Here is a 24,433-nt window from a genome sequence, read left to right on the forward strand (position 1 = left end):
CTCCACTTCAAGGAAAAATTGAACCTCCGAGAAAGGCTGAAGTTTGGATCTTGAAACTTGCAAGATATTCCATCCATCTCAAAATTAATCATGGCCGAAGATTCTTTCCTTCATCTCGCTCGCCCCCTCGGCCCCGTTAGCGTGGGGACCGCTCCTACCACTGCCCCTCTGAACGTGGTCATTCAACCCCAGGTATGTTGCGATGTGTATGATCTGAGGGGTAAAGCTCATTCCTCCTCCAGGCAATCTTCTCAGTTCTCGATCACTCTCTTCGCCGCAATGTCGACCAAGAGCGTGTCATCGGTACACTGCTCGGAACACGATCTGAGGATGGAAGTGAGGTCGAGGTCCGATCCGCCTTCGCCGTCGGCCACTCCGAGGCTGAGGATCAGGTCGAGGTCGATATGGAATACCACAAGCAGATGCTGGCTTTGCACCTGAAGGCCAACCCCCGCGAAGTCTTGGTTGGCTGGTACGCCACTGCTTCCGAGCTCAACACTTTCTCCGCCTTGATCCAAAACTTCTACAGCGGCCAGGGTGATGGTACCTGGCCTCACCCCGCCGTCCACCTGACTGTCTCCACCGAGGCTGGAAAGGATCTCGAGACCCGCGCCTACATTTCCGCCCCCGTTGGTGTCACCGCTGAGCGTGCTGCCGACAGCGCTGCTTTCATCCCCGTTCCCTACGAGCTCCGATACGGCGAGGCCGACAAGAGCGGTCTTGAGTCTATCGCCAACGCCAAGGATGCCGAGGATCGTTCCACTTCCGTTACTTCCGACATTGAGTCTCTCGAGCGCGCCATTGAGGAGGTTCTGTCCATGGTTGACCGCGTCTCGCGCTACGTCGAGTCCGTGATCGACGAGGAGACCCCCGCTTCCACTGCTATGGGACAGTTCTTGCTTAACGCTCTCGCTCTCGCTCCCAAGGTCGAGCCTGCCGACATTGAGCGTGACTTGTACGTTGAATCCGCCTTATATTTTCTGATGTTGCTTATCACTAACTTTCCACAGCAACAACCACATCCAGGATGTCCTGGTCGTTTCTTACCTTGCCAACACCGTGCGCACACAGATGGAGCTTTCCACTCGCCTAGCAACTGCCCAGCTTACCCTCGGCAGCGGCGTTGGCGCCGAAGGTCCCTCCACCGGCGATAACCAGCGCAACCAGCGTGGCGGCAAGAACAACCAAGGCGGCCGCCCCCGCCAGGACCGCACCGAGGAAGCCCGCGCATGAGAGGTTTCCCACAGCAAAAAACGCTGATGCATAATGTGACCAATTGCGAGAGGAGCACTCCCCTTCAAGTGAACGTCGATATCTCGTCTCGCGTTCTCTTCCCTTTCTATCTCACCCCTCCCTGACGTTATTACTTTTGGGTCTTTCGCTTCTTTGTTTACTATCCCTCTACCACCTTCTTCCCTTTTTCCCTTTTCCTTTTTTCCGGCTTCCTCTTTTTTTTCCTCGCGAGGCTTACATGTTCTCTCCGGAGCTCACGGACTGCGGCCTGGTCACGCCCCGTCAACGGCCTCCGGACTCGGCTTGTTGTGACGTCCAAAGACGGTATTCAGCACGTGGTGTCATGGTGTTGAGACCAATTTAATATCAATAAAATTGGTATAACGTGTGGTTGATGAGGGTGACGATGTCGTTACCGTTCGATAGAGAATATTCGGGGGTGATGAGTCTAGACTGTTGAAGATGAGAGATGGATCTGCTGAGAGTCGATCTCTCCGGTTTACGAAGTCGCATCTTTCTAGGCGCGGCGTTTTCAGTTATGATGAAATGGACATAAAAGTTCTAGAGCTTCTTCGTATTTCCCATTTACTACTCCAGCCATGGCTACGACAGTACATACACACGAGACAACCATATGATCGTATGGTAATAGTAACAACAGTATGTTTATTTTAGTTTGCTTCTCTGTTGTTTATACAATATACTGCATAACATGCTCGGATCATTCCTCATCTGGATTCTACAAAAACAAAATTGGTCTCAGTATTATACGGCGACTATTCGACAGGTCCAAGTCTAATAAGCTCAGCTTCCATCGAGGGATCATAAAGGTTCTCGGCGACAAGAAACTCCTTCACACTCACGGGCTCGTATAGTCCTGCGAGAGCGAGATAGTGGACCATCGTGTGTCCCTCAGTATCAGTCAGCCGATAGTCCAGGCCGCTCTGGATCAAGAAAAGGACCATTTTCCGGAGTGAATTATTCGCAGCTAGGTGAAGCGCTGTCTTTCCCTCTGGGGCAGTGCGGGCATGAATATCTGCGCCGGCGGATAGAAGCGTTTTTACCCTCTGGATGGCACCGCTCACGACGGCACAGTGGAGCGGGTAGATGGTGTTAGATCGGCTCGTATTTCCCTCCGATTTCGCGTACTTATTTGTCCGAGACGCCTTTGGGATCCATTCCGTAAAGCGCAGAGTTATACTGTCTCCCGGTGCCATCACATCAGCGCCATATTGAATGAGGTACTCAACTAAAGATGGATCGTCCCGTGCGTCATCTTGTTGGGGGCTGTGGCTGTGGCTATCGATATAAGCAGCTGCCAGATGGAGAGGGGTATGATCTCCTGGGATTGATGCGATTGATGAATCCGCTCCATTTTCAAGTAAGTACTTGGCCATTATCACTTGATTCTTGCACGCAGCATAATGTAGCGGCGTCCAGTTATGACAGTCGAGGTCGTTAATGGTGAGGTTGCTGTTATCGAGGATCCATTTGAAGGTCTTGGTTTTGCCAGCTTCGGCTGCTAGATGTAAAACAGAAGCATTGAACTGAGTCCGAAAGTGGATATCAGCACCCGCCGCAACGAGCATCTGCACCGTTCTCGTAGAACAATGTGAGGCAGCAACAAGTAAAACCGTCTCTCCAAATTGACCTTCTTGGCGAAGATCGGGCGATGACTTGAGTAATTCCTCAATAGCGGCCTCATTACCAGCACGAGCTGCCATCAAAATGGGCGTGTTACCCGTAGTGGTCAATGCATTGACATTTGCGCCTGATGCGAGTAAAAACCGCAGAACCGGCAATCCATTCTTCACTCCAGTCGGAAGACTAGCAGCAAGATGTAATGGTGTCTGCCAATGTGAATTCTCAAGGTTAATCGTGGCACCCTCCTGCACCAATAGCTTCAGACATTCCAAGTTCCCCCAACTGGCAGCACGGTGAATGGGCTCGTCGCCTTGATGGCTTGGCCAAGCAGTGCCTTTATAGCCCAGCTTCTTGCGGTAATCCATGAGCATCTTTAGGATATCCACGCGGCCCCGGCCGGCCGCTGTGAGCAACTCGTCGTCATCCGAGTCGGGACCGGGGTTGCTCGGAGACTGGGCGTTGTATTGGATGAGTAGTTGCATAATTTCGCGTCTGCCTAATTGAACGGCGAGCTGCAACGGGGCTCTTTCTGAGCTGCCATCAGGTGGAACACCATCTGCGAGGAGTGCGTTGACCTTGGCGATATTGTGTTTGCGGATGGCTTGAAGGAGCTTCCTTTCTCGCTTTTCTTGCAGCCGGATAATGCCGTCCTGGTCATGGCGCTCCTGGTCTGACAGGCCAGTGAACAGGTCTGACGTGGTAATAAAAAAGTCCGACATTCTGGCGAAAAGGCATTTGATCTGGAGAAAGGAAAAGAATATAAAATCGAACGCAGTCACATGATAACACCTATATAAGTTAGTACCTCCATTAGTCTAGCCCTGTAAGGTTCTAAGTAAACACAAGCCGAACGAAGTAAAGTATGGAGAGTAACATTGACACTATAGATGTTTGCCACTGTTCATGCCCGGGGGATTAGGCCATTAATGGCGATAACTACAGAATTAATCTCCTTGCTATTTTTTGCCATTCGAAGCAGTAGTTCCGGTTCTGTTCTGATGGGCTGTTTATCCATACCTCCTTGTAGTTTAGATTGATACTGGGATTTCAAAGCTAAGGACCAAGTATCACTACAATTATACAAAAGGATCGTGATCTAGTTTCAGGAGTTCGTTTCAATCATATCAACGAGCGACAATCAAGAACGAGTACGAGGCTCCAGTGGAAGAGTACGAGATATCAAACGAGCCCAATGATAAATAAATTCATCTGTCATGAAATCGCGTGCTTGTTCTAGCCTCCGGTTCAAGCCGATATACGATATATCACTATGCCGCTTAGACTCAACTTCTCTAGCTTCGTCGTTACGCTCCTCGTCGTCCTCTTGTGCATGTCATGTTGACGGTCCCTAATTCCCCGTTGTTGAGAGTAGAAAGACGGGGGCTGAGCTCGGCTGGGTGGGCGTTTCCTTATGTGCCAGATAGGAAGAATGGGTGTCTTGATTGCCTCGCTGCTCGTCTACCGAGGAATGTCCTGTGTTTTTCTCTCCCTGGGAGCTCAAATAGCGACCTGGCTTGGGTGCTGACAATATGGCTTTGGGGGGAATCACTATCTGAGAGAAAGTCGAGACCCCATTGCTGTGTTAGTTGGCTAGGTGTCTAGTTTTCAGGGAATCCGCATCGAATGTTTCCGAGGCAGAATACACGGTGGATAGTGCTGTTGGTATGTTGGTACACCATGTCATGGCTTTTGTTCTTGCATATGACGCAAGATCTCCTAGAGGACTATACCTCCAAGAAGGTAGTTGCGAAGGAAGATTTCCTGAATCCTGATATCATCCGATCAGGGTACCAAGAGGGAGCTCTTGCTGTAGTGTCGAAGAGGAGTCCCGCACAACAGATAATAGTCGCCGTGCACCGGCAGGAATACGATTCGGAAAGCCCACATGACAACTGGGAGACCGACTGACCATCTCTCGGGATAGATAGCACCCATGGGGCTGAAATCCGCAGGCCACCTTGCATGGCGACCGGGAATCGGGGTGTAGAATTGGGGTGTCGGTAGCAGTTACCAGGAAACCCAGTGCATTTGACAGACGTATGTCGGCCGGTGGGGTGACGAAGTCGCCGTTGTCGTCGTATTTGATGACGTGGTGATATGGTAGGTCCGCACGCTCTCGTTCATTTATGTAGAACATCCATTGGGCCAGTTTATTGCAGTCGGCGGTGTGATTGATGTTTTATATCCAGTATTGCTCTGATGTTGGTGTTGGGAGGTATTATTTTGTCTTATTTTTTGCCAGTCCAAGTCTCAAAACCAACCAAGTAGTGTCGGGCTTTGGGAGAGAGACTCGTCCAGGGTCGGAGATATTATCAAGTTGGGAGTGGCAGTTGAGCATGGTGAGATTTCATTTGAAGGTGAGGTGAAGCGAGGTGAGGTGAGGTCGAAGTTGGTGAGATTTTTGTTAGTCTAGGCCGTAGCTAGGATGGTAGCCCGTCCTAGAATCTACGGGAGATGTTTGTGGAGAAGGCGGATAGGCCCAAAGCTTGATTACTTTAATTTGACCAGGAACAAATGTATGTATATAGTCTGATACCCGTGGACTCTAGAGCTGTACGCTGTGAGGAACTACATTATGTAAGTATCGTTCTAAGTGCCGTGGAATTTTGGTCTTTTACACTGGTTACAGCGGTGAAGGCTTCGGTGTGTCCCAGTGGTTGATCACGACAGCACATTTGTAGAGACTCGGGATGAGAAGACGTACTGGACGAATGATGTTGGTCTTAGCTTTCTTGTAATAAACGAAGTGGGCATTGGCAATTTGAGTATCCATTTCCATTTAAATTCTGGTTATTTCAAGGCTAAAAAGTAATAGTACATATGTGCTTAGAAAAGAAACACACGTTGGGCATTAAGTCATGTTCATCGTGACCCGTAGACCCACCCACAACAGCAGTAGGTGGTGGTGATTAGGGGTACATATTCAGCCATTGGTCTTGCGCTTTTTCGAAACCGACTCCTCAGTAGCATCGGATCCACGGCGGGCACCTCGCTTTCCCTTGCCCTTGCTCTTCTTAACAGTAGCAGAAGCAGCAGCTTCAGCAGCCACAGGATCCTCACCAGCAGCAGCAGCGGCCGCGGCAGCGGCAGCGCCCTTCTTTCCAGCTTCCTTGGCAACCTGATCATCATTCTGGTCAAATGCCTTGCGGGCTTCCTTCAATTCACGTTCCATGCGCAGCAGCTCCTGGACACGACCGAGCTTGTTCGGGTCGCGACGCAGTGCGAAGCGGAAGTCCTCAACTTTGATCTTCTGACGGCGGGCGTGGTGTGCGACTTGCGCGGCGCCGTGGCTAACTTCTAGCACGAAGTCGGTGACAATTTCGTCCAGAACACGGACTGTCTCGGGGAGTGGTTCGTTTGGGAAACTTGGGTGTGGGCTGGGGTCGCCGTAGGCGAGAAGCAGCAGGCGGACTGTAGAGATAGATTAGTATTGATATTGGTTTGATCAGATGTTTGTGGGCTGCAGGAACTTACGCTCATTCTGGAAGTTCATTTGGCCCTTGTGGCGGGCCATACGTGCACGTGGTTCAGCCATGGCGGACTTGGTTGCGGAATCTTTCTTGCCCTTTTCGCTTGAGGTAGATGTGTCAAGTGGCTTGGGAGTCCACTGAGGTTCGTATCCGGCACGGATTAACGCTGTGTCTTGCTCATTGAAATTCCAGTTGGGTAGGAGGGTGGAGACAAGATGTTTAGAGCTAGGCCGGCGAGGCGGATTGAGCGAAGCAGTTTTCGGAGTCGACCAGGAGCTGCTCGGGGTTTGCAAGCGACGGTTTGTAGTTGGTGTGACGGTGTTTGGAGTTTGAAGGTGAGTGGTTGGAGTTGGAGAGGATGTGTTCGGGGTTTGCAAGCGACGGTTTGGAGTTGGCGAGACGGTGTTTGGAGTCTGGAAGCGCGCGTTTGGGGTCGCACTTGACGATTCCGGAGTTTGCAACCCAGTGTATGAAGGCACACGTTGAGTTGGTGTGGAAGGTAGCGGAGCTGGGCTCTGGCCCGGCAGGGAAAACGATACCCGCTTGGGCGTTTGGTCTGTGCGCTTGGCGGACATGACGGGCAGAATATGCTAGACTGGGGTTGGTTAGCAACTTGGCACATGCAAGCTACCTGGCAACTTACTGTCGCTCTGCTTCTTTGCCCAAGGTGACGGGCGAAGATTTCACTGCACAAAATGGTGAGTTTTTGCAAATGGTTAAATTGATGGGGACTGCTTGTATTGTGGTGGGGAGCACATGCGACTCTGCGTTTGCGTTGGAACCACAATGACAATGACAATACACAATGACAATATGATCACAATGTGCTAACTGTCACACTCACCTAGTCTGCTCTTTTCAACTTTCAGTCGTTGCTCCTTGTGATCCTCTTGATCATCTGCACGAGCAGCTATGCACACTCGATAATGCCAGGGATCATGGACCGGAACCAGAATGGGTATGTGCTCATTTGAGGCGGATCCGGTGATGAAAGATGGGAAGACTGACGATTAAATGCAGAGTCTTTGGGATATTCTGGAAATGTGCTAGAGTCGGAGAGCGACTTAGCCCGTATGTCAGCATATGTTGTGTTGTGATGGCAGTAAGTTCCTTACTCCGCAAGTCCAGATGTATGAAGAGAGATACTAATGTTGCATGCAGGTCTCGATCTTCTTCGGTGGTTAACTTTGCTTGACTCTCAATGGGTGTTTGAAGAGGAGAGTTTCCATGGGGCATCAATGGGTTGTAGTAGTCTCCGACTTCGTGACAATCAAACCTCAAGTAACTTGAGAGTGAAGATTACGAGATTACTATTTCCACTCCATGTGACAGTTCCCAGATGCAATAAGAGGTTCAAACGAACAACAAGTTCATGATGATGCAATGTATAGTACATGATATCCAAATATACAAAAAAGTTCAAAGCCACTTCTTCAACACCAGTGCGTCCAAAATGCTTACAGGTTGCTTAGCCCACAAAAGGCGACAATAAAAGACAAAAGGGTATCCTATCCTACATCTTGGGCTTCAACTTTGACTCCAACTTCTCCAAGCCACTGTCAATGAGCTCGTCGCGCTCCTGCTGATCACTGTGCACATCAGATGCAGGCTCGAGGGCGAGAAGCTTATGGGCTCCATGCGAATCGAGGCCCTCATCCATCTCCTCGATCGCCACCCAGAGGCGTTCAGGGTCACGGAGATAACGCAAACTCTTCATTGTGTAGTGGTCAATGGCGAATCCTTCCTTTTCCATCTTCGTGATTGCATTAGCGGTTTCAGGAATATCCTGTGCATTCGCGAATCCGTTGATGATGGTGTTCCAAGTCACCTGGTTGTACTCCACGTCGTGCTTAGCCATCATCTCCTTGACTTTCTCGGCTGCATCGGGCTGGCGACTGTAATTGAAGGCGCTGAGGAGGATGGTCCAAGTACGAGGTGTGGGCGAGATGTGCGTGAGAGGCTTACCAGCAGTAGTCTCTTTCGGCATGGCAGATGTGTCAAGCATGTCTTCGACGAGACGTATGCTCGACCGCAGTCCACGGCTGCTCTTGCGGAAGGCGATGAGGAATTCATTATAGACGTGGTCGGTTTCGACCAGAGGAGCGATGGATGGGTGGCCCTGCTGCACGAGCTCGCGGAATCTGTCATACATGTGATGCACTTGTGAGATCCGATTCCTACAGCGGAAGAATGTTGCGATCATAAGGAACAGGGATACCGGAGAAGGTGGGATTTTGACTTCAAGTCCTTGAGTTGGCGGCTGTGTATATTGGGGGGGGAGCAAAAGGAGTTCTTTGAGCGGTGTGATGTCGTGGATCTTGTTGTACATGTCGAGCATAGAGTAGAAAACTCCCGAGGGATCACTCTCGGGGTCAATATGCTTGGCGGTGAAAGTGAAATGGGCGTGGAAGATTTTGCTGAAAATGTAGGGGTTGTTTCGTAGCTCCTCTTTCATCTCGACTTCCCGCACCAACTCGTCCACACGACCCCGGTCGCCTCGAGATACCGCATCAGTAAGGAGAGTCAAGTATGTATAAGAATCGAATTCGTGGTGGTGATTCTTCATGAACTGAAGCATGTCCGAGCCCAATTGAGGATCGCCGGTTTTGTAAGCATTGGCGAGCACGAGATTCATCATGTCCCGGTCTGGCTGGACACCCATCTTGAGAAGCCGTGGGAGGATCCGGAAATTGCGTGCTCCAGCTTTATCCTCAACAGTGTCCAGGGTCAGGAGCTTGCAACAGTGCCGGAGGACTCCTTCAGAGTCCATAGAAAATTCAGGGTCGTTGATTTTGGGAATGAATTCGAGGGCTCTGAGGGCATATTCGACGTCATTCAGCTGTGTGAATCGGTACATGTAGCAAAGTGCTGTTTGCGCTTCCATCGTAATGCCTCGCTCGTTCATTAAACGGAAACTCTCGTAGACACCTAAAAAGCCTGCTCGGCGAATATAAAACCGAATACCCTTTTGTGGTGGCGAGACAATGGGCCAGTCCTTCGGGTCCAGGGTAGTTGCAACAACTGATTCAAATGTGTGGGCACCTTTCTCCCAATCCCGGAGCTCTTCATAGTGAAATTTCTCCAAGTATGTCAAGCAATCGACGACCATAGTCAAGTCCGGCTTATCTCGTGGCTCGGTTGTGACGAGTAAAAACTCCAAGGCCATTGCCGGGTTATTTTGCAGCAGCCAAATGGCCAGGCGTTGCCAGGCCCAGGCCCTGGTAGAACGGTTCATTGCCAACCATGCTTCTCGAAATTTGCCTTGGCAGTCATCAAGAAGCACCCCTAGCAGTTGCTCACCATCTTCTCTCAGCTTTGGCAATGCAGATTTGTGCAAGACCTCACGGCCATATGTCGTGGCCTTGTGAATGGCTCCGTATGCCTCCTTCCACTGACGGAGTCCTAGCTCACGCGTGTATAGCGAATTCATTCGCATCGCAAGCGCCAGATATAACCCTCGATCGGTCAAATGTCTACCCTTATTTAAGATCTCGCGGTTGACTCTCTCGGCCGCCATGGCCACAAGCTTGGGATCAGCATGTCGCACGTAGGCGACCTTTTTCATTTTATCATTCGTTATAATCGGTGTCTGTGGTGATCTTCGTGGTTGGGGTGAAGGTTTTGATCGGCCATCGCCCATGTCATACCGAGTTGTCGCGACCTGATCTGATTGTTCGTTTGTCGGCGGATGTGAACTGTCAGTTGAATCGCGGTTGTGTTGATATGATATGGGGTCAGGAGCATCATGCGTCATGCCAGGTTCTAGGATGGCTGGAGCATTGTATGTGGAGAGGCGCACTCTATGACCGACATTCGCTGTCCCCGACTCCCGATACAATCGGCCTGGGGTCCGACATTGTTGTGAGAGCAACCCGTTGAGACGGGACCGAACGAGTTGGTGTGGACACGATGACATTCAGGAGCTTGTATTCGCAGACATTTGTGGGGGAAAGACCAAAACCAAGAAAAATAAGTCAAGTATGGCGCGTGGAGAGAGAAGTCAAAGTCCAATGCCGGACAGAAAGTTGAATTCCGCCATTCCGCCCGATTTTGCCGTGGCTAGTGTGTGGCGCACCACATCTACTTTTATCGGCTCCATCGTCCTTCAACTTCCAAGCAGCGGAGGAGCTTGGGATTTTCTTCCGGTAACTTCAGTCACTTTACTTCCTATTCCTCAAGCCCAGATATCCTCTCCATTATCAGTTCAACCCTCACTCGAAAACATGTCGTCAAACCATGCCAATCTTGATGCGGCATCCATCGACCGCAAAGCGCGGCTCGCCAAGCTCGCAGCTCTGAAGCGCAAGCAACCCGAGCAAGACACACATGAGGCCAGCACAGAAGACCAAGAGCTGCCCGACGCCGACGCCACACCAGATGTAACCACAAAATATCTGTCCGGCCGCAACTACGACCCCGAGACCCGCGGCCCTAAACTAGGCTTCGAGCAAGGCCCGCAAGAGGGCCAGGTGACGCTGGAGGCACAGGCAGCTGAAATTGCAAAGGCCACAGCAGAACAGGCCAAGAAGGACGCAGGTGCCGACGAACCCATCGATCTGTTCAAACTACAACCTAAGAAACCCAACTGGGATCTGAAGCGCGATTTGAACGAAAAGCTCAAGATTCTCGATGTACGAACGGACAATGCAATTGCCCGGCTTGTGCGACAGCGGGTAGAGGATGCGCAGCGTGCTGCGAAGGCACGTGGGCCCAAGTCTAATGGAGATGACCAGGGAGAGGAAGTGGGTATGGAGGGTGAGACGCTCGTTGAGGGCATCCATATGCGCGAGCGAGAGGAAGAGAAGAGCGACGAAGAAACGATTTGAACGTGATACCCTTTGTTGCAGGAATGCGAGCGTTGTCTAGGTCTTCTGTCTCCACCTGTAATTGTCTATATTCCATTTAACTTATTCCTTTTTCTTTTTGTTGTCTTGGTTGAGGCGTCCAATTGATGCCATGGGCATATTGCGCACAAAAATGAGGCGTTAGGAGGTTTACAACTTTAGGTTCTCAATGAGCATGTGTATCTTAGTGTTGTTCAGAAATCATTATTGATTTTTTTGGGGGGTTCCGCTGTCGAGTGACAGATATTTTCAAACTCCAAGATGGAGATACTAATGATACACTTGGTCATATACCGATGGAACATGAATTGGCACCATGTCCCCCATGAAGATTTTGCGCCGTAAAAACGCCCCAATTTTGCAAAGCAGTGTTTTCATTTCAATTTAACGTCTGTTATTCATGGCTTGAGTCAAAGCAAGGCGCTTACTGAAAGGACTCAGGCTTCGTTCACGAGGAGGTTGGCTCTTCTGCGTTATAGGATCAGGCCTAGACCGTCCAGATTGAGACTGGCGTGGTGGGCTTACTCGATCACGGTATGAACGGTCTCGTGGAACATCCTGAGTCGTAGCACGTGATTCTTTCACTCGCTCCTTATCCACACTCTTGCTTCGGCGGTCTCTTCGCTCGCTACGTCTTCCTGCTCCACGGTGCCGACCTCGTTCATCGGGACTAGATTCTCGTCTCCGTCGCCGAGTGTTTCGGTCGTCGGTGCGCTCCGGGGAGGGTGAGCGGTCCTTTGGTCCTGAATGGACTGACCCGGAAGAACCCTCTGTAGAATCACTGTAGCGTCTCTTTCGGGACTTTGTAGGTGGTTCTGAGGAATCATCTCGACGACCTCTGTCGGCTGTGCCGTGTTTGTTACGGCGGGGAGATGAGGAATAGGATCGATTTGTGGATATTGTTTCCACTGAGAGGGACCTGGCCCGCTTCGGAGACTGAGCGTTGCGATCTGTCATATCCTCAAGGTCTCTCTTCCGGCCGCGCTCTTCCTCCCGGGTAGCAAGTAGTTCGTCCGCAACACCCTCTCTTCATACAAGTCAGCGAGTATTCTCCAAAAAAAAGTGCAGAAATGACAATGATCCGAACTTACTTCCGCAGCAGCTCATTTGGATTCTCGCTGGAAAGCTTGGGCATCAATTCTGGGTTCAATAGCTGCTGAGTTCTTGAAGGTCGCGGGACGTATGGGCGCTCTTGCGCAGACGCCTTGCAATCAAAACTATAGTGTCGTGGATTGGAGTTAGTCAAACTTCTGAAGAGTAAGTGAAAGAGTGCACATATCTCGTCCGAGGCATTTTTGGCACAGTGTGGTCGCGGTGGCCTTGTTGGAGTTGGAGCCTCCGAGCTTCGGGGCGTTTCGATATCGGTTCATTGGAGCTCGTGATGTTGTAGGTTATAGTATAATGCTAGACTATCGGATACTTTAAGTCCAAAATAGGGATATTAACACGCCCAATGTCAGAAACAAAGGTAAAATGCGATGTAAAGCTGATCGGCGCAAGTTGGCGGCTGTTAACCTCTGAAGCCTAAGGGAAATTGTAGGCGCGCGCCAAGGGCGGTCGGGCGCGGCATAATGCCCACGAATCTTCAGGCAATCAAGAAGTCAGAATTCGGATTTCCAACGCTCCTTCTCGATCTCGGAGTTCATTGTCAACCTTCACGTCATCCATCTCGGACGGATGATATAGAGTTGATCGGCTCTTCAAATATCCACCGGATCTGGAGCATCCCCTCAAAACTCAGTACGAGGTCTTCTCCCTGACGATGAGCCAGCTTTGATATCATGTAAGGCACCGTTACCTGATCTGCCTAGATCTTTTGCTTCGTTGAAGTGGAGATTTCTCTTCGTTGAGCCTATGGATCTCCTTACGTTTCACCATGCATAGTGCTAATGCGCATTTCTCACAGTTTTCTCCATGGCGATTGCCCTACCCCAGAGATATGTCTTTCGTTTTGGGCTTGTGTGAAACGAAATTACGCAGCGACTTTACTTTCAATCAAACAAACTTCGATCTTCGTCAAATCTGCGAATCCGAAGCGTGCTGAGTGTGGCCGCTGCTTGACTTGATCTCGGATTTCTTTTCTTTTGTGAAATTTAAAGAGTTTCACCGATCATCCCGCGGAGTGTTGTCATGGCATCAAAAAGTCCCCCAGGCGGAGACGGCCCTCTCTCCTTTGCAAAGGTAAGTCAAGATTTCGTTCCACTGCCTCGTGGCTTGTCGCTAATTCCATGTCAAGATTGCCGCTATGCCCGCACCCCACAACCCACATTCTTCCTCGGTATCTGATGATAACGAAATATGCCAGCCAGCAGAACAACCACCCTGCTCAGAAGCAAATGGCTCCGGTGCAGATTTGCCCAGCCAGCATACTCTCGATAAAACGCCAGAGGCTAGTTCCATTGATCTAGCTGTTGATGATCTTGGGAAAGGCGTACAAGATATCGGCCTCACCTTGAAGAAGCACAATGATGGCTCAAGCTCTTTCATTGGTGGCCAAGACAATGGCTTGCTCAAGCGGGAGAACTCTTTTGAAGATGATCGCACTCACCTTTCTACCTCATCCACAAAAATGACCAACTTCGATTCCAAGAGTCTTGCCTCGGTGACGACATTCGCAATGGATGAAAAGGACTCTGTACGTCCAGATGACAGTGCTAGTGTCCAAGCCATTGACGAAGAGGAGTCACTTTCTGGACTTGCTTCTGGGGCTCCAAACTCAGTGGCAGGTTCCGAAGCCGGCAGTCGTGTGTTTCGGGATCAGTATCGAGATGACATTCCTACGCGCCCACGCGGCATTTTGCCCGTCCCCCCTCTCTTTGACGGTACCCAGCCTGTGGATGGTGCAATTCCTCCAGATTCAGTCGCGAATAATTTCGTGATTCCAGCCAACTCCGATGGCATTGAAGATGGTCAGATCTTACATGGGTTTCCCCTAGAGCCGGATGAAAAACTCCTAGAGGCAATGAAATCACCGAAAGATCGCCTGATGATCCTACAACTGGAGGAAAAGATTCGGTACTTTATCAAGGACTGCACTGAGCAATCCCTGGAGTTGCCCCCCTCGAACGCGTTTGGGCGACTTCTTGCACACAAGCTGGGTGATTACTATCACTTAACACATTTTGTCGACAATAATGTGACATCGGTCAGGCTTCATCGAACACCATTCTGCCGGCTACCCACTCCTTTGTCTGCTGTGCATGCTGCTTGTAATAGCACTCCACCCCCAGCTGTTCCGGCAATGAAAATCATGCGCCGAAATGATGGAGGGCAATTCGAAGGAAGTATTGGAGGTTCGTCAAACCTATCAAAAACCAACTCGGAAGATGGCGATAGTGGACCAGATGGAGAACGCCACGGATCTTCATCTGGCGCTACGCCCGCTAAAGATCGAATGGCTTTGACAAGGGAAGAACGGGAGGCAAAATACCAGGAAGTTCGTGAACGAATCTTCCGTGATTTTCCCGACAGTGCCAAGTCGGATCCGGCCAGCGGTGACTCGAATCCCAACATGTCACGCTCCAGTTCGACGAACGGCCGCAAGAAGAGCCAGAGGCAGCGAACTCCTCATGATGACAGCTTTGAGGTTCGCTCGCAGTTCAGCACCTACTACCCACCAACGGTGCAATATGGAAATGGTGCTACTCAGTACAATGCTGCTGTAAATGACAGCTCGTACCCAAACCAAGTCCCTTACTTGGTCGGACCTGGCGTACCGCTGCCCTCTGTCGGTTACATGCCATCTGGTCAGAATGGGGCTGTTTACCCTGCACAGCCGAACATGAACATGAATGGTGTCTCCCAGTATCCAGTGGCAATGTCGCCCCAGATGCCCTCCAATGGCTCGTGGCAAGGAAACATGCCGCAGCAGTCCCCGTATTCCGGGTACGCATCGATGAACCAGCAAGGGATGATGAACCAGCCGTCCTCGAACGCGTCCTCGCCGGCAATGAACAACTATGCCGTGCCCAATGTGGCGCCATATCAACAAACCCCCAATTGGAACTCGCCTCCTTTCCCCGCAAATTTCCAGCAGTCCCCGCACCAGCGGAATGGACCGCCTGTCCACTGGCCCAACTATCCTCAGCAGCCAATGGCTCCCAATATGCCACCCAGCATGAATTCAAACATGGGCACCAACATGGGTCCTAACATGAGCTCCAATATGCCGTCCAATATGGGCGCATATCCTTATGCTCAATACCCCGGGCAACATATGAATCCCGGTCTCCAAAATTCTGCTGGATCCCACGCAGCAATGCAAGCAGGATATGCCAGATCTCACTTCAACCCGCAAACCCGCTCATTCATCCCCGGCGGTGCTCCTCCCGGGCGTCACCCGAACAAAGGTCAACACACAATGCAGCCGTATGGCAACATGCAACCTAGTATGCAATCACAATGGCACGGGTATCCGGAACCTATCCCTAACCGGCCCATGGACCCAACCCCAGCTATGGTTCCCAACCGAGTGCCCACCGGTCCTCGAGACTCGATCGCGAAATGGGGCACCCCGGCTCATCTTCCTCCCAAACCCCCGCCATCCGAAGTCCCCTCCGACTTTGACCTGAAAAACCGACCCGCTCCAGCCTCGGTCCCCGCACCAACATACAGCAGCAATGGAATTCCAGCAGTGAGCAATGGACCACTTGTGGTCTCGGGAGGCACAACTGTCTCCAAGCCGAACTAAAAAGCTCTATGCTTTAGTCGCATTTCTACTACTATTTGTGTTGTATCTGTTTGTGATGTGGCCCTCGGGCCTTTGGAAGTTGTGGAGATATGAACCGTTGTCCTGTAGTATATGGGATAGATTCATCTGTTCACATGCGGCAGCTGTGTTCCAAGGTTTGCATCTACAGCAATACAATGCATGGCGATCCGGGTTCTTGTGCGTGTACCTCGTCGCTCTTAGCTAGTCATGAACCTGCATGTTCAAGTGATTTTCTTTCTTACTTGCCTACTCTATGTCAGCCAGATTGATTTGAACGGGCACCTAGACTTGTAGTGGGAGACAAAAATAAAAGCAACGTCTCTATCATGATCACCCAGCGTCTGTAAGTTCAAGTTGGTATCAAATAACTTCCTCTCCATCAGGCCAGGTCGCTTTAGTCAAAATATCGAAGTATCCAATGCCCAATTCAAACAGCCCAGCCTCGTCGAAGTATCCAAACAAAAACGCATATACACATCAACTCAATGCTTCGTAGCAATCACCGCAGGCACAATAATAATAACCAAAAGAACCGCAATACTAACACCACAAATAAACCATTTCCGATGAGGTCTCCGCTTGCGCTGCACGGGAATACTCAACCCAGGACCACCGCTCTCATCTGCTTGGTTGTGGTTGATATTGACAGCTTCCTTATTGGTAATATCGACCCGTCTGTCGACTTCGAGCGTGCAGTCCCGGCCATTGGTCTCCAATGTGCAATCTCGATCGCTGGTCTCTAACGTACAATCCCGGTCATCGACCTGCAATGTGCAGTCGCCGTTGTCGCGCTCAATTGGGGTTGGTCGCGCGGTTTTGACTTCTTTGTAGGTGTCGGTTGTAGATGACGGGATTTGGTTGGGATTTTCTTCAGTCGTCATGCTGGATGTACCCTTATTTCAGGGGCTGGATATTATTGGATTGAGTTGGTTTGGTTTTCCTATCAGGCTGGATTGTTAGTCAAATGGTCTATGTTGTCAGGTGAACTGGTGAGTTGATATTGCATACTTGTGAACATTTGATAGATTCAGTCTAGCTGGAAGTATCTTGGTATGAGTTAACAATCTCATTTTATCAAGTCAAAGCTAGATGCTTTGAGTTTTGAGTGGATTGAGGCTTGTATGTAGATATTTGGCCCCCGGATTGGCCTGATATCAGGGCTTGACGGCTGGTGATGTCTATCCTGAGACTGTAGACAGAAAATAAGCATTTAAATACTTGATTTGCTGATTATACCCAGTTTCTGGCTCTGACTAAATCACAGCAGTCAAAATTGTACATATAAATGTCCGAGACAGCCTTCTCTGGTTCCTGTCTCCTTTCCTCGCAGTTTCTTCTCATAGTAAATGCAGCCTATATCTATATCTTCTCATCTCGGCTAAGCCTTCCTTAGAAATCCGCAATGAAGAATGCGCTTCCTCATTCAAGGCATCCATGCTATCATATTCTGCACGCCAACACTTTCCGATGATGAGGCCACGGAAAAGATCATCGGTAGAAGGAAACGATTCAAGAATTGGCCAAGGTGTATTAAGCCGATTGAAGAAACGATGATTATGAACGCACCAAGTAGCAATCGAGTAGATAATCCAACCAAGCTGAAGGATCTCAATCTTAGCAGTCAAACCGTCCTCGCATACGGTATCCATTTGAGCCGTTGGTGGTAACAAGATAGACTCGCTAAAGTTCGTAAGCTTCAGTTTATCTTTAATAACCAAGATGTTGCTGAGATAGATATTATCTACTAAACACCCTGCGAGAGTGCATATGTGATAAAGTCTTGGTGAGAGAGAGAAGCCAGTCTATCTTGATGGACTCTTCTGGCTCCGGGTGGGTAGCGATGTAAGACTCAAGGTTGTTTTCTTTCGCGAAGGCCACCCCAGTCCTATATTCAGAAGCTCAGGTAGGCGGGATGATTTCTTCGTTGCTGCCCAGGCGTTCGTGGACCTGTATCTCATGTCTTAGGGAGTCATAATATTCATCAATCTCAATCGCACAATGAGTATCTGCAACGAGTTGCTTGAGCGACTCTGGAGCCGATACTGACAATTGTAGCGAGTTGAATCTTACGATACTACCATTGTAGGATATGCTGTCGTCTTCAATGCCTGGGCCCGAATCTGCAAAGTCTATCCACAGGTGTGAGGGTGGATATTCGAACATTTTCGGTTTTCGTGGTATCTCGTAGGTGATCCCGCGAGGGAAGGGTCTGAAGTCACGATCAGGGATCTTAGCTTCCAAGTCCTGGATATAGTAGGGGTTCAGGCTATCGCGAGCATCGTACATGATTTCGGTATCCGGATCTACATCGAGGAGATCGTAGAGGTCCTCGTAGTCAGCAATAATGCAAGTTCTTGCAATTGCGGGCTTCATTGTCGGTTGACGCCGGAATAGCTCTCGAAGTACCGACTTTCGTGGGATGGATGGGTACCAGAGAAGATACGGCAACTCTTCGTTGGGAGCGTCTGGGGTGATGCGCGACATATCACCGTTCATGATAAAGCGGGCATGGATAGCAGTCTTAATACCATTGTGCTGGAACGTGGGGCCCGTTTGAAGTGAGCACCACATGGCAAACATGGTGTTGTTATAGATCCCTCGTAGCAAACAACCAATTTCTGAGCGGACGGTGTTGGGTCGTCGAGGCCGAGCGTATCTATCGACATCATCATATAACGCCGCAGTGAGAATCAGAAGGTCTTTGTTGAGAGTTGGAAGGTCGGCTGGAAGTGGCATGTAGAGCATTAGCAAGATCTCCTCGTCTTTGATCGCAAAAGGCGTTGTATCAGGGTCTGTGTCGAGCTTATCCACACGCCGGTCTTCACAGATGTCGCAATAATCATCGTTCATCGCCCAGTGGAGGCCATGGTGGCTCGACGGCAACCATCCCTTGTCAAATGCAAATCGAATATCGAGATATGACCGAATGGCCGTATCACCGTTCAAATTTCCAGGAACTGGAGTGAATATCTCTCTAGTATAATCGTTCATGGCATTATACTTAGTGCCCGGTTTCATGATAGCATCAAAGATCGCCATGTGGCCGCTCTCGCGTGCTTCTTCGGCAATATGTCATTCAGGTAGCAGATCCAACTCGTGAAACAGATCTGTAAAACCTGCCACGGCGCATGCACGACCCACTAAGTACTTCATGTGAGGATAGCGCTTGGCTAGCTCTCGAGAGGTTGCCTCTGACGCTGTATCGGGATGCCAGATACAGTAGGGAAATTCTTCAGGGCATTCTGGGTTCATATCAGGTATTTCATTGCTCATGTTACTTCTTGCATTGAGGGTGCGAGTGAATTCGGGAAGGAGCCCACGAAGCTGGGTCCCGAAGCCATAGTGATATCGGATACCACGAATGACACATCTTCTTGTACTCTCGTCGCCAAGGGCTCGAGGGATCTTCTGACCCCGCAAAGCTTGGACAAGGTCGTCATTCTTCGCCTTTCTAATGCGAAGGTTTATGTGATTAAAGGTTTCCATTTTCATAGTAAAATAAAATATCTCCCAAATGTCTTGAGAAAGAGTAAAGTAGAGATACGAGAATCCATCTCCGGGTGGGTCGTGTCACATGCCCACCAGATCTATAAAAACCAATACAAGTAAGATATGACGTTATATCGTGGTATCTCCTAAGCATTTACCAATTCTGGGGGTGTACCGCATCCTTCCATGCACCTTTGCAGATCCCATTTTTACGGTAGTTCCGCTAAAAGACCGGGGTGTGTCTCACCATCGCATTTCGCTAACCGCAAAGAGCTTTCAATATAGATCCCTCGCCAACTTGGCGAAAACAAGAAAGTACGGGCATTGTAAACCTATTTTATGGTAATAACTTCGACGGAGTAGAGAGTTGCCTCTCCCTATCCTAAGGTTGCCCAGGTAAGATGTGAGTGGTAAGATTCTATACCAGACTTAACCTCTCAAATGCCTGGTATCCAATCCAATTATATTACAAGCCTAACATGGATACCTATCCTACCTTTCTTTCAAGGTTTGACTAAATTTAGTCTTGAGCTTTTGCACATGGCTTGGTGATAATTAAAGCTCTGATTGTATACTAAGAGAGAGAAGGCAATTATAATACATACGGATCTAGGTATGACTATCTTACTTGACAACTGAGAAAACAAAGGCTATAAGCCATGTAGTAGGAGATGCTTGACATATAAAAAAAATTTCTTGCAAAATTTATTCCTTGAATTGGTAAATCATGCCCATGCCTCGACAAGACTTTAGGCTTTGCACGGTCTAACAATAATATTCTCCATGGTCTCTTTGACAGATAGATAAAGTAAGGGTTTTGCACGCGCTGCTGAGGCAAGACGCGGTACGTCAGAGAAGGAGAATTCTACGCTTGGGAGGTATGTTCAAGGGCGTATGGACAGTGTAAAATCAGTGCAGCAAAGGTCTTGCAAGGCCTAGGTATACTTGGAAGTACTACTGGTAGTTAGGGTTTATTAATATCATGTGACCTACAAAATATCGCCTTTTAACTGGTTAAGTTGGTAAAAGGCCAAAGGAGGGGTTCAGTTAGTATAGAAGACAAGAGTAGAGGGCCGCGGATGCGGCCTTGTGATGTATTTTTAGTAGCCTCAGATATTCTGTTTACAACATAGATGTCTTTTGAGATATTTTCTCCCCCTTCTCAGTTGTATAGGTAAACAGCAGAAAAAGGCGGAAACCAAAGCATTTGTACAAGAGACATTTCTATGTATAACCTTTGATACCAATTTAGGGGATAAGTATACCCAATCTGGTATTGACTTCTCAAGTTGCATATGTATCTGACCAAGCTATAAACTATAAGACGAAGGAACAGCACTTAAACCTTCCATATTCACATCCAGTTCCCCAGCCCTCAATCTATACATCCAAGTCCTCTCAGATAGCCCTCGACTGTCTCATAGAATATACGGACTCGTAGGCGGCTCATACTGCGGCCTATAATGACGAGTCCCAAATATCACAGAAGGAACAATAATAACAACAAGAAGAACGACAACCCCAAAAACCGAACCAGCGATAATCCACTCCCGCCGACGAGACGTATGACGCCTGACCGTCCCTGTCACAGATTGCGACTCCGGATCTTGTTTTCCGTCTGCTGTGGACTGGCGCCCACTCGTATCGGCCTGGTTTTCGTCTGCAGCTCCGACTCCAGCCTCGACCTGCTTCTCGGTGTGTCTGTCGTCTGCATATTGATTGAGTTCCAGGTTGTAGTCTCGGTCGCTGAACTCTAGTGTGCAGTCCCGGTCATTGACTTCCAGGGTGCTATCCTCGTTCATGCTGTGTTCAATGTTTGGACGGGGTGACGCTGCGACTTCTTTGTATGTGTCGGCGTATAGAGGGCTTGGGGCATTTTGTCGGAGCGGGTTCTGTGTTTCAATTGACGCTTTTTCCATTTTGAGTAGATGTTCTGAGTATGATTTTTCTGTCCTGGTGGGAGGTCAGTGAGCATTGGACCCTAAGAGTATAATTGGGGATATCGGGTATTGCATACTTCATATAAGGAAGTTGCGGTGTAGTAAGAAAGTGTATCGAATGCTGAACAACAGGAAATTGAGCGCTCTATATTGTTTGACCAGAGTTTAGATCCTGCTGAGCACTGGAGTTTTGTAGAGAGGAAAATTGAAGCTTTGAATATCTACCAGGACTAAGCGCCGTAGATGAATAAAATGATCCCTTGGGCAAACCAGTAACAATATGCGCTTGGATCATATGCTAGAGAGTTCAACTATTGGTAATTCTGCATTGAATCTTATTGTCCCTTGATTGCAATTGCCGTGTGTGGGTGGCACTAGTCTCTTACGTCGGGGCTGCAGCTGATATATCAGATCTTGTCAACCGTCGCCCCAGGAATAGACATTCAGAGTCTGCAGGGAACTTTGACCACTTCTTGAAGAATTAGATCATGGGTGGCTTTTGAAACTGGGGGTTTCAGGTCTAATTGCTTGAAGTGAGTTTTATTCTAGTTGAAGAGTATGTGGAGTCTTAAATATATAGTTCGTCAATGTCACACTCGCATTGGCAACATAATTACCAAATCATGCAAAAGTTATCTAGTATCAATACCGATGCAATAAGGTCCTTATTATTTGCGGTGAGCCTTCAATTTGATCTGCATTGCAGGTCATGGCGTTGTTGTGAAGGTTGTTGAATCCATATATTGAGGCCTGGATCGACAGGCATCAATATCGACAAGACGCCGGGTTCTGAACGTCTGTCTACTATGGACGAGTGTTCGTTGACAACGTCCTTGATTATGGTATGCTGTCTATCAGGTAGTGGCCAAGCTTCATATCTATATATAAGCCCCGGATGAAATATTCTATACGGCGGCCCTTCCCCAGTATGACTGGACACATGCCTTTACCCAAAGCTAAAAAAACCAACGAAGAAGTGCGAATAAAGAGGTATCAAAATCTTTTATACAGAGGCTATGTCATATGCGCGAGTGCAAACGAAGACGGAGATGCCATAATAAACAGGAAGAAGACAGAACTCCTGGTAAGAAAAACAAGTAAAGAACAACGGAGTCAAACCCAGAGACCAAGCAGGATGGTGCCAACATCGAGCACACCCACCAAGCCTAGGAGAAAACATCTCCCAGACAGATCTCAGAAATTACCCCCAGACCGAGAATTCCGGAACAGAACCCCCACAAGAGAGAGCTAGCACTCCCCACAGCTAATCCCTCGACTCACCCTCAGCCTCCTTCTTAGCGAGCTTTTCACTCTGCTTCTTGGCAAGACTGAGCTTGGAGATTGCCTGCTCCAAAACCTCAACACCATCCTTCCGGAACTGTGTGACCTTCTTCACGTTCAACCTCGTGAGCGCGTGCACAAGATCCCGGCCCTGCTCGCGCTCGCGTGCCACCGTGCGCGCAGTCATAGCGAAGCGAATATCCTTTGGCCCATCGACAAGCTCCAGGATCGCGGAGGGAGCCTTGACTTGGGGTTTAGGCTCTCGGACGGCGTTCTTGACACCCTTCTTGGGGGAGAAGTACTCGTTCTTTTCGCGGGGTTCGATGCGGAGGACTCGTGTGTAACCGCCTGGTCGGTCTGCGTAGCGCTCGCGGAGGGGACCGAAGAGTTTGGGGAGCATTTCGTGTGGTGTCTAGGGGATGTTAGTGTTGTCATTGGGTTGTTGATTTTTTTTTTTCTCTCTCTTTGGGAAAATGAATTGAGAATTGCAGTGATTCATCATGGAAATGGTAGACCCATGGTTTTCTCGTGACTAGACTGATTCCCGTTGTGATTGGAATTCGGGTGGGCTTGTTCTGGAATTCAACGTACGTAGAAAATCTCCAATGCTCGTCGCCGACTGGCTTCGGTGTTCTTCTTGCCCAAGGTAATCAACTTCTCAGCCAGGCGCTGGGCTTCTTTGGCCTTGGCCCATGTTGTGGTGATTGACTCATGCTCGAAGAGGGATGTTACCAGGTTTCGGAGCAGGGCCTGTCGATGCGCGGAGTCGCGGCTTAAGTGGCGGTATCTGCTTCCACCGCCGGCCATGGTGATGATTGTTAAGGGAGAGGAGAAGAGGTAGAAAAAGGCCGAGTTATTAAAAGTAGAGTGGGAATCGCGAGGTCAATGGCCAAACCAAGGTGTTCCTGAAGATGAAGGAGAGAGGATGTTCGGCCCAGAAGAATTGTCCCGGCCAATCGGAGCTCTTCCACCGCCTGTCCGACTTCAGTTTTCCGCGTTCACTCTGCTTGTTCGAGGATAATCAGCTTTTCGATTACATTTCAGTTGAGCTTTTTTATTACCAGGGAAAGACCAGATCTATAATCGCGAAACACTTGGGCAAATTGTCGCATCTTCCACCTACGCTCACGAATAAATCGGTAATCCAGCGACGTCAAAGACCACAACAAATATGGGCTTCTTCACGGGCTTTGTACGATCTACCCTGGAATTCATAACAGGAAACAAGGACTAACTTCAATTCGTACTGGAATAGGTCGGTGGCTTTGCCTTTACCTCATCCGTTCTCTATATTACCATCCAAGTCCACCGTTCAACACGCATATCACAGCGCAACGCCATTCACACGCAAGTCGAGCAAATAGACTGGTTGACCTCCTCGGCTGGCGCCTATGACCGGCGCTTCCTACCAGAAGACATGCCAAGACAGCGGCGCGAAGAATTGGAAGCGCAGAAACAAGCCGAGCCGACTATGAAAGAGATACTGAAGCATAGATGGAATAAAGAAGTGGAGGTCCTGACGAGGAAGGCGTATGAGACGAAATGGGAGGATGTGAGAGATGCTGCTTCAGAAGGCTGGAAGGCTGCTGTACGAGTGGTGAAACGGGAATGAGGGATCATCTCTGGGACTAAAGCAAAGGCTTGACTCAAAAAGAATCCTTGGATGTAATATCATGACTGCTTGTTTGGGTTTGGATTTAAGCACTGGAGTTTGGATACCCTTGATTTAGTTATGTCATAATTTACATGCATTAGTATTATTATTTCCCCCAGGGGATATTGTAAATGCGTCCAGCGCATTCCCAGATAGATATATCAATG

General features: G+C 49.2%; 15 protein-coding genes across 15 annotated transcripts; 5 read left to right on the top strand and 10 right to left on the bottom strand.

Annotated features, from left to right (window-relative positions):
- Nucleotides 1-24: 24 nt before the first annotated feature.
- N7517_009141 (eukaryotic translation initiation factor 3 subunit F) lies at nucleotides 25-1,233 on the top strand (the record flags this gene model as incomplete). Its single annotated transcript, XM_056726864.1, has 3 exons — nucleotides 25-192; nucleotides 243-955; nucleotides 1,011-1,233. The coding sequence occupies exons 1-3, from the start codon at nucleotides 91-93 to the stop codon at nucleotides 1,231-1,233; spliced, it is 1,038 nt and encodes a 345-aa protein (XP_056575436.1). The 5' UTR covers nucleotides 25-90.
- Nucleotides 1,234-2,009: 776 nt separating this feature from the next.
- Nucleotides 2,010-3,596, bottom strand: N7517_009142 (ankyrin repeat domain-containing protein; the record flags this gene model as incomplete). The annotated part of the gene is made up of 1 exon (XM_056726865.1): nucleotides 2,010-3,596. The coding sequence occupies one exon, from the start codon at nucleotides 3,594-3,596 to the stop codon at nucleotides 2,010-2,012; it is 1,587 nt and encodes a 528-aa protein (XP_056575437.1).
- A 1,055-nt stretch (nucleotides 3,597-4,651) lies between these two features.
- On the bottom strand, nucleotides 4,652-5,014 carry N7517_009143 (uncharacterized protein; the record flags this gene model as incomplete). Its single annotated transcript, XM_056726866.1, has 1 exon — nucleotides 4,652-5,014. The coding sequence occupies one exon, from the start codon at nucleotides 5,012-5,014 to the stop codon at nucleotides 4,652-4,654; it is 363 nt and encodes a 120-aa protein (XP_056575438.1).
- A 786-nt stretch (nucleotides 5,015-5,800) lies between these two features.
- On the bottom strand, nucleotides 5,801-6,922 carry N7517_009144 (putative transcription initiation factor TFIID subunit 13; the record flags this gene model as incomplete). Its single annotated transcript, XM_056726867.1, has 2 exons — nucleotides 5,801-6,288; nucleotides 6,352-6,922. The coding sequence occupies 2 exons, from the start codon at nucleotides 6,920-6,922 to the stop codon at nucleotides 5,801-5,803; spliced, it is 1,059 nt and encodes a 352-aa protein (XP_056575439.1).
- Nucleotides 6,923-7,042: 120 nt separating this feature from the next.
- N7517_009145 (protein kish) lies at nucleotides 7,043-7,532 on the top strand (the record flags this gene model as incomplete). The annotated part of the gene is made up of 4 exons (XM_056726868.1): nucleotides 7,043-7,045; nucleotides 7,196-7,305; nucleotides 7,368-7,449; nucleotides 7,509-7,532. The coding sequence occupies 4 exons, from the start codon at nucleotides 7,043-7,045 to the stop codon at nucleotides 7,530-7,532; spliced, it is 219 nt and encodes a 72-aa protein (XP_056575440.1).
- A 328-nt stretch (nucleotides 7,533-7,860) lies between these two features.
- Nucleotides 7,861-10,263, bottom strand: N7517_009146 (pentatricopeptide repeat protein; the record flags this gene model as incomplete). The annotated part of the gene is made up of 1 exon (XM_056726869.1): nucleotides 7,861-10,263. The coding sequence occupies one exon, from the start codon at nucleotides 10,261-10,263 to the stop codon at nucleotides 7,861-7,863; it is 2,403 nt and encodes an 800-aa protein (XP_056575441.1).
- Nucleotides 10,264-10,570: 307 nt separating this feature from the next.
- Nucleotides 10,571-11,173, top strand: N7517_009147 (CCDC12/cwf18 family protein; the record flags this gene model as incomplete). Its single annotated transcript, XM_056726870.1, has 1 exon — nucleotides 10,571-11,173. The coding sequence occupies one exon, from the start codon at nucleotides 10,571-10,573 to the stop codon at nucleotides 11,171-11,173; it is 603 nt and encodes a 200-aa protein (XP_056575442.1).
- A 402-nt stretch (nucleotides 11,174-11,575) lies between these two features.
- On the bottom strand, nucleotides 11,576-12,561 carry N7517_009148 (zinc finger CCHC-type containing 10; the record flags this gene model as incomplete). The annotated part of the gene is made up of 3 exons (XM_056726871.1): nucleotides 11,576-12,218; nucleotides 12,283-12,408; nucleotides 12,440-12,561. The coding sequence occupies 3 exons, from the start codon at nucleotides 12,559-12,561 to the stop codon at nucleotides 11,576-11,578; spliced, it is 891 nt and encodes a 296-aa protein (XP_056575443.1).
- A 760-nt stretch (nucleotides 12,562-13,321) lies between these two features.
- N7517_009149 (putative R3H domain protein) lies at nucleotides 13,322-15,881 on the top strand (the record flags this gene model as incomplete). Its single annotated transcript, XM_056726872.1, has 2 exons — nucleotides 13,322-13,372; nucleotides 13,428-15,881. The coding sequence occupies 2 exons, from the start codon at nucleotides 13,322-13,324 to the stop codon at nucleotides 15,879-15,881; spliced, it is 2,505 nt and encodes an 834-aa protein (XP_056575444.1).
- A 503-nt stretch (nucleotides 15,882-16,384) lies between these two features.
- On the bottom strand, nucleotides 16,385-16,783 carry N7517_009150 (uncharacterized protein; the record flags this gene model as incomplete). Its single annotated transcript, XM_056726873.1, has 1 exon — nucleotides 16,385-16,783. One exon carries the CDS (start codon nucleotides 16,781-16,783, stop codon nucleotides 16,385-16,387), a length of 399 nt encoding a protein of 132 aa, XP_056575445.1.
- A 1,018-nt stretch (nucleotides 16,784-17,801) lies between these two features.
- Nucleotides 17,802-18,941, bottom strand: N7517_009151 (uncharacterized protein; the record flags this gene model as incomplete). The annotated part of the gene is made up of 1 exon (XM_056726874.1): nucleotides 17,802-18,941. The coding sequence occupies one exon, from the start codon at nucleotides 18,939-18,941 to the stop codon at nucleotides 17,802-17,804; it is 1,140 nt and encodes a 379-aa protein (XP_056575446.1).
- A 33-nt stretch (nucleotides 18,942-18,974) lies between these two features.
- N7517_009152 (uncharacterized protein) lies at nucleotides 18,975-19,388 on the bottom strand (the record flags this gene model as incomplete). The annotated part of the gene is made up of 1 exon (XM_056726875.1): nucleotides 18,975-19,388. The coding sequence occupies one exon, from the start codon at nucleotides 19,386-19,388 to the stop codon at nucleotides 18,975-18,977; it is 414 nt and encodes a 137-aa protein (XP_056575447.1).
- Nucleotides 19,389-20,809: 1,421 nt separating this feature from the next.
- Nucleotides 20,810-21,310, bottom strand: N7517_009153 (uncharacterized protein; the record flags this gene model as incomplete). Its single annotated transcript, XM_056726876.1, has 1 exon — nucleotides 20,810-21,310. The coding sequence occupies one exon, from the start codon at nucleotides 21,308-21,310 to the stop codon at nucleotides 20,810-20,812; it is 501 nt and encodes a 166-aa protein (XP_056575448.1).
- A 1,285-nt stretch (nucleotides 21,311-22,595) lies between these two features.
- N7517_009154 (mitochondrial 54S ribosomal protein bL17m) lies at nucleotides 22,596-23,419 on the bottom strand (the record flags this gene model as incomplete). The annotated part of the gene is made up of 2 exons (XM_056726877.1): nucleotides 22,596-23,024; nucleotides 23,204-23,419. The coding sequence occupies 2 exons, from the start codon at nucleotides 23,417-23,419 to the stop codon at nucleotides 22,596-22,598; spliced, it is 645 nt and encodes a 214-aa protein (XP_056575449.1).
- A 364-nt stretch (nucleotides 23,420-23,783) lies between these two features.
- N7517_009155 (MICOS complex subunit Mic12 family protein) lies at nucleotides 23,784-24,224 on the top strand (the record flags this gene model as incomplete). The annotated part of the gene is made up of 2 exons (XM_056726878.1): nucleotides 23,784-23,804; nucleotides 23,868-24,224. 2 exons carry the CDS (start codon nucleotides 23,784-23,786, stop codon nucleotides 24,222-24,224), a joined length of 378 nt encoding a protein of 125 aa, XP_056575450.1.
- Between the last annotated feature and the right edge of the window lie 209 nt (nucleotides 24,225-24,433).

This window comes from Penicillium concentricum (genome assembly GCF_028827145.1).
Source record: "Penicillium concentricum strain IBT 3081 chromosome Unknown utg000004l_segment0_segment0, whole genome shotgun sequence".
In the NCBI taxonomy this organism is placed as follows: Eukaryota; Fungi; Ascomycota; class Eurotiomycetes; order Eurotiales; family Aspergillaceae; genus Penicillium; species Penicillium concentricum.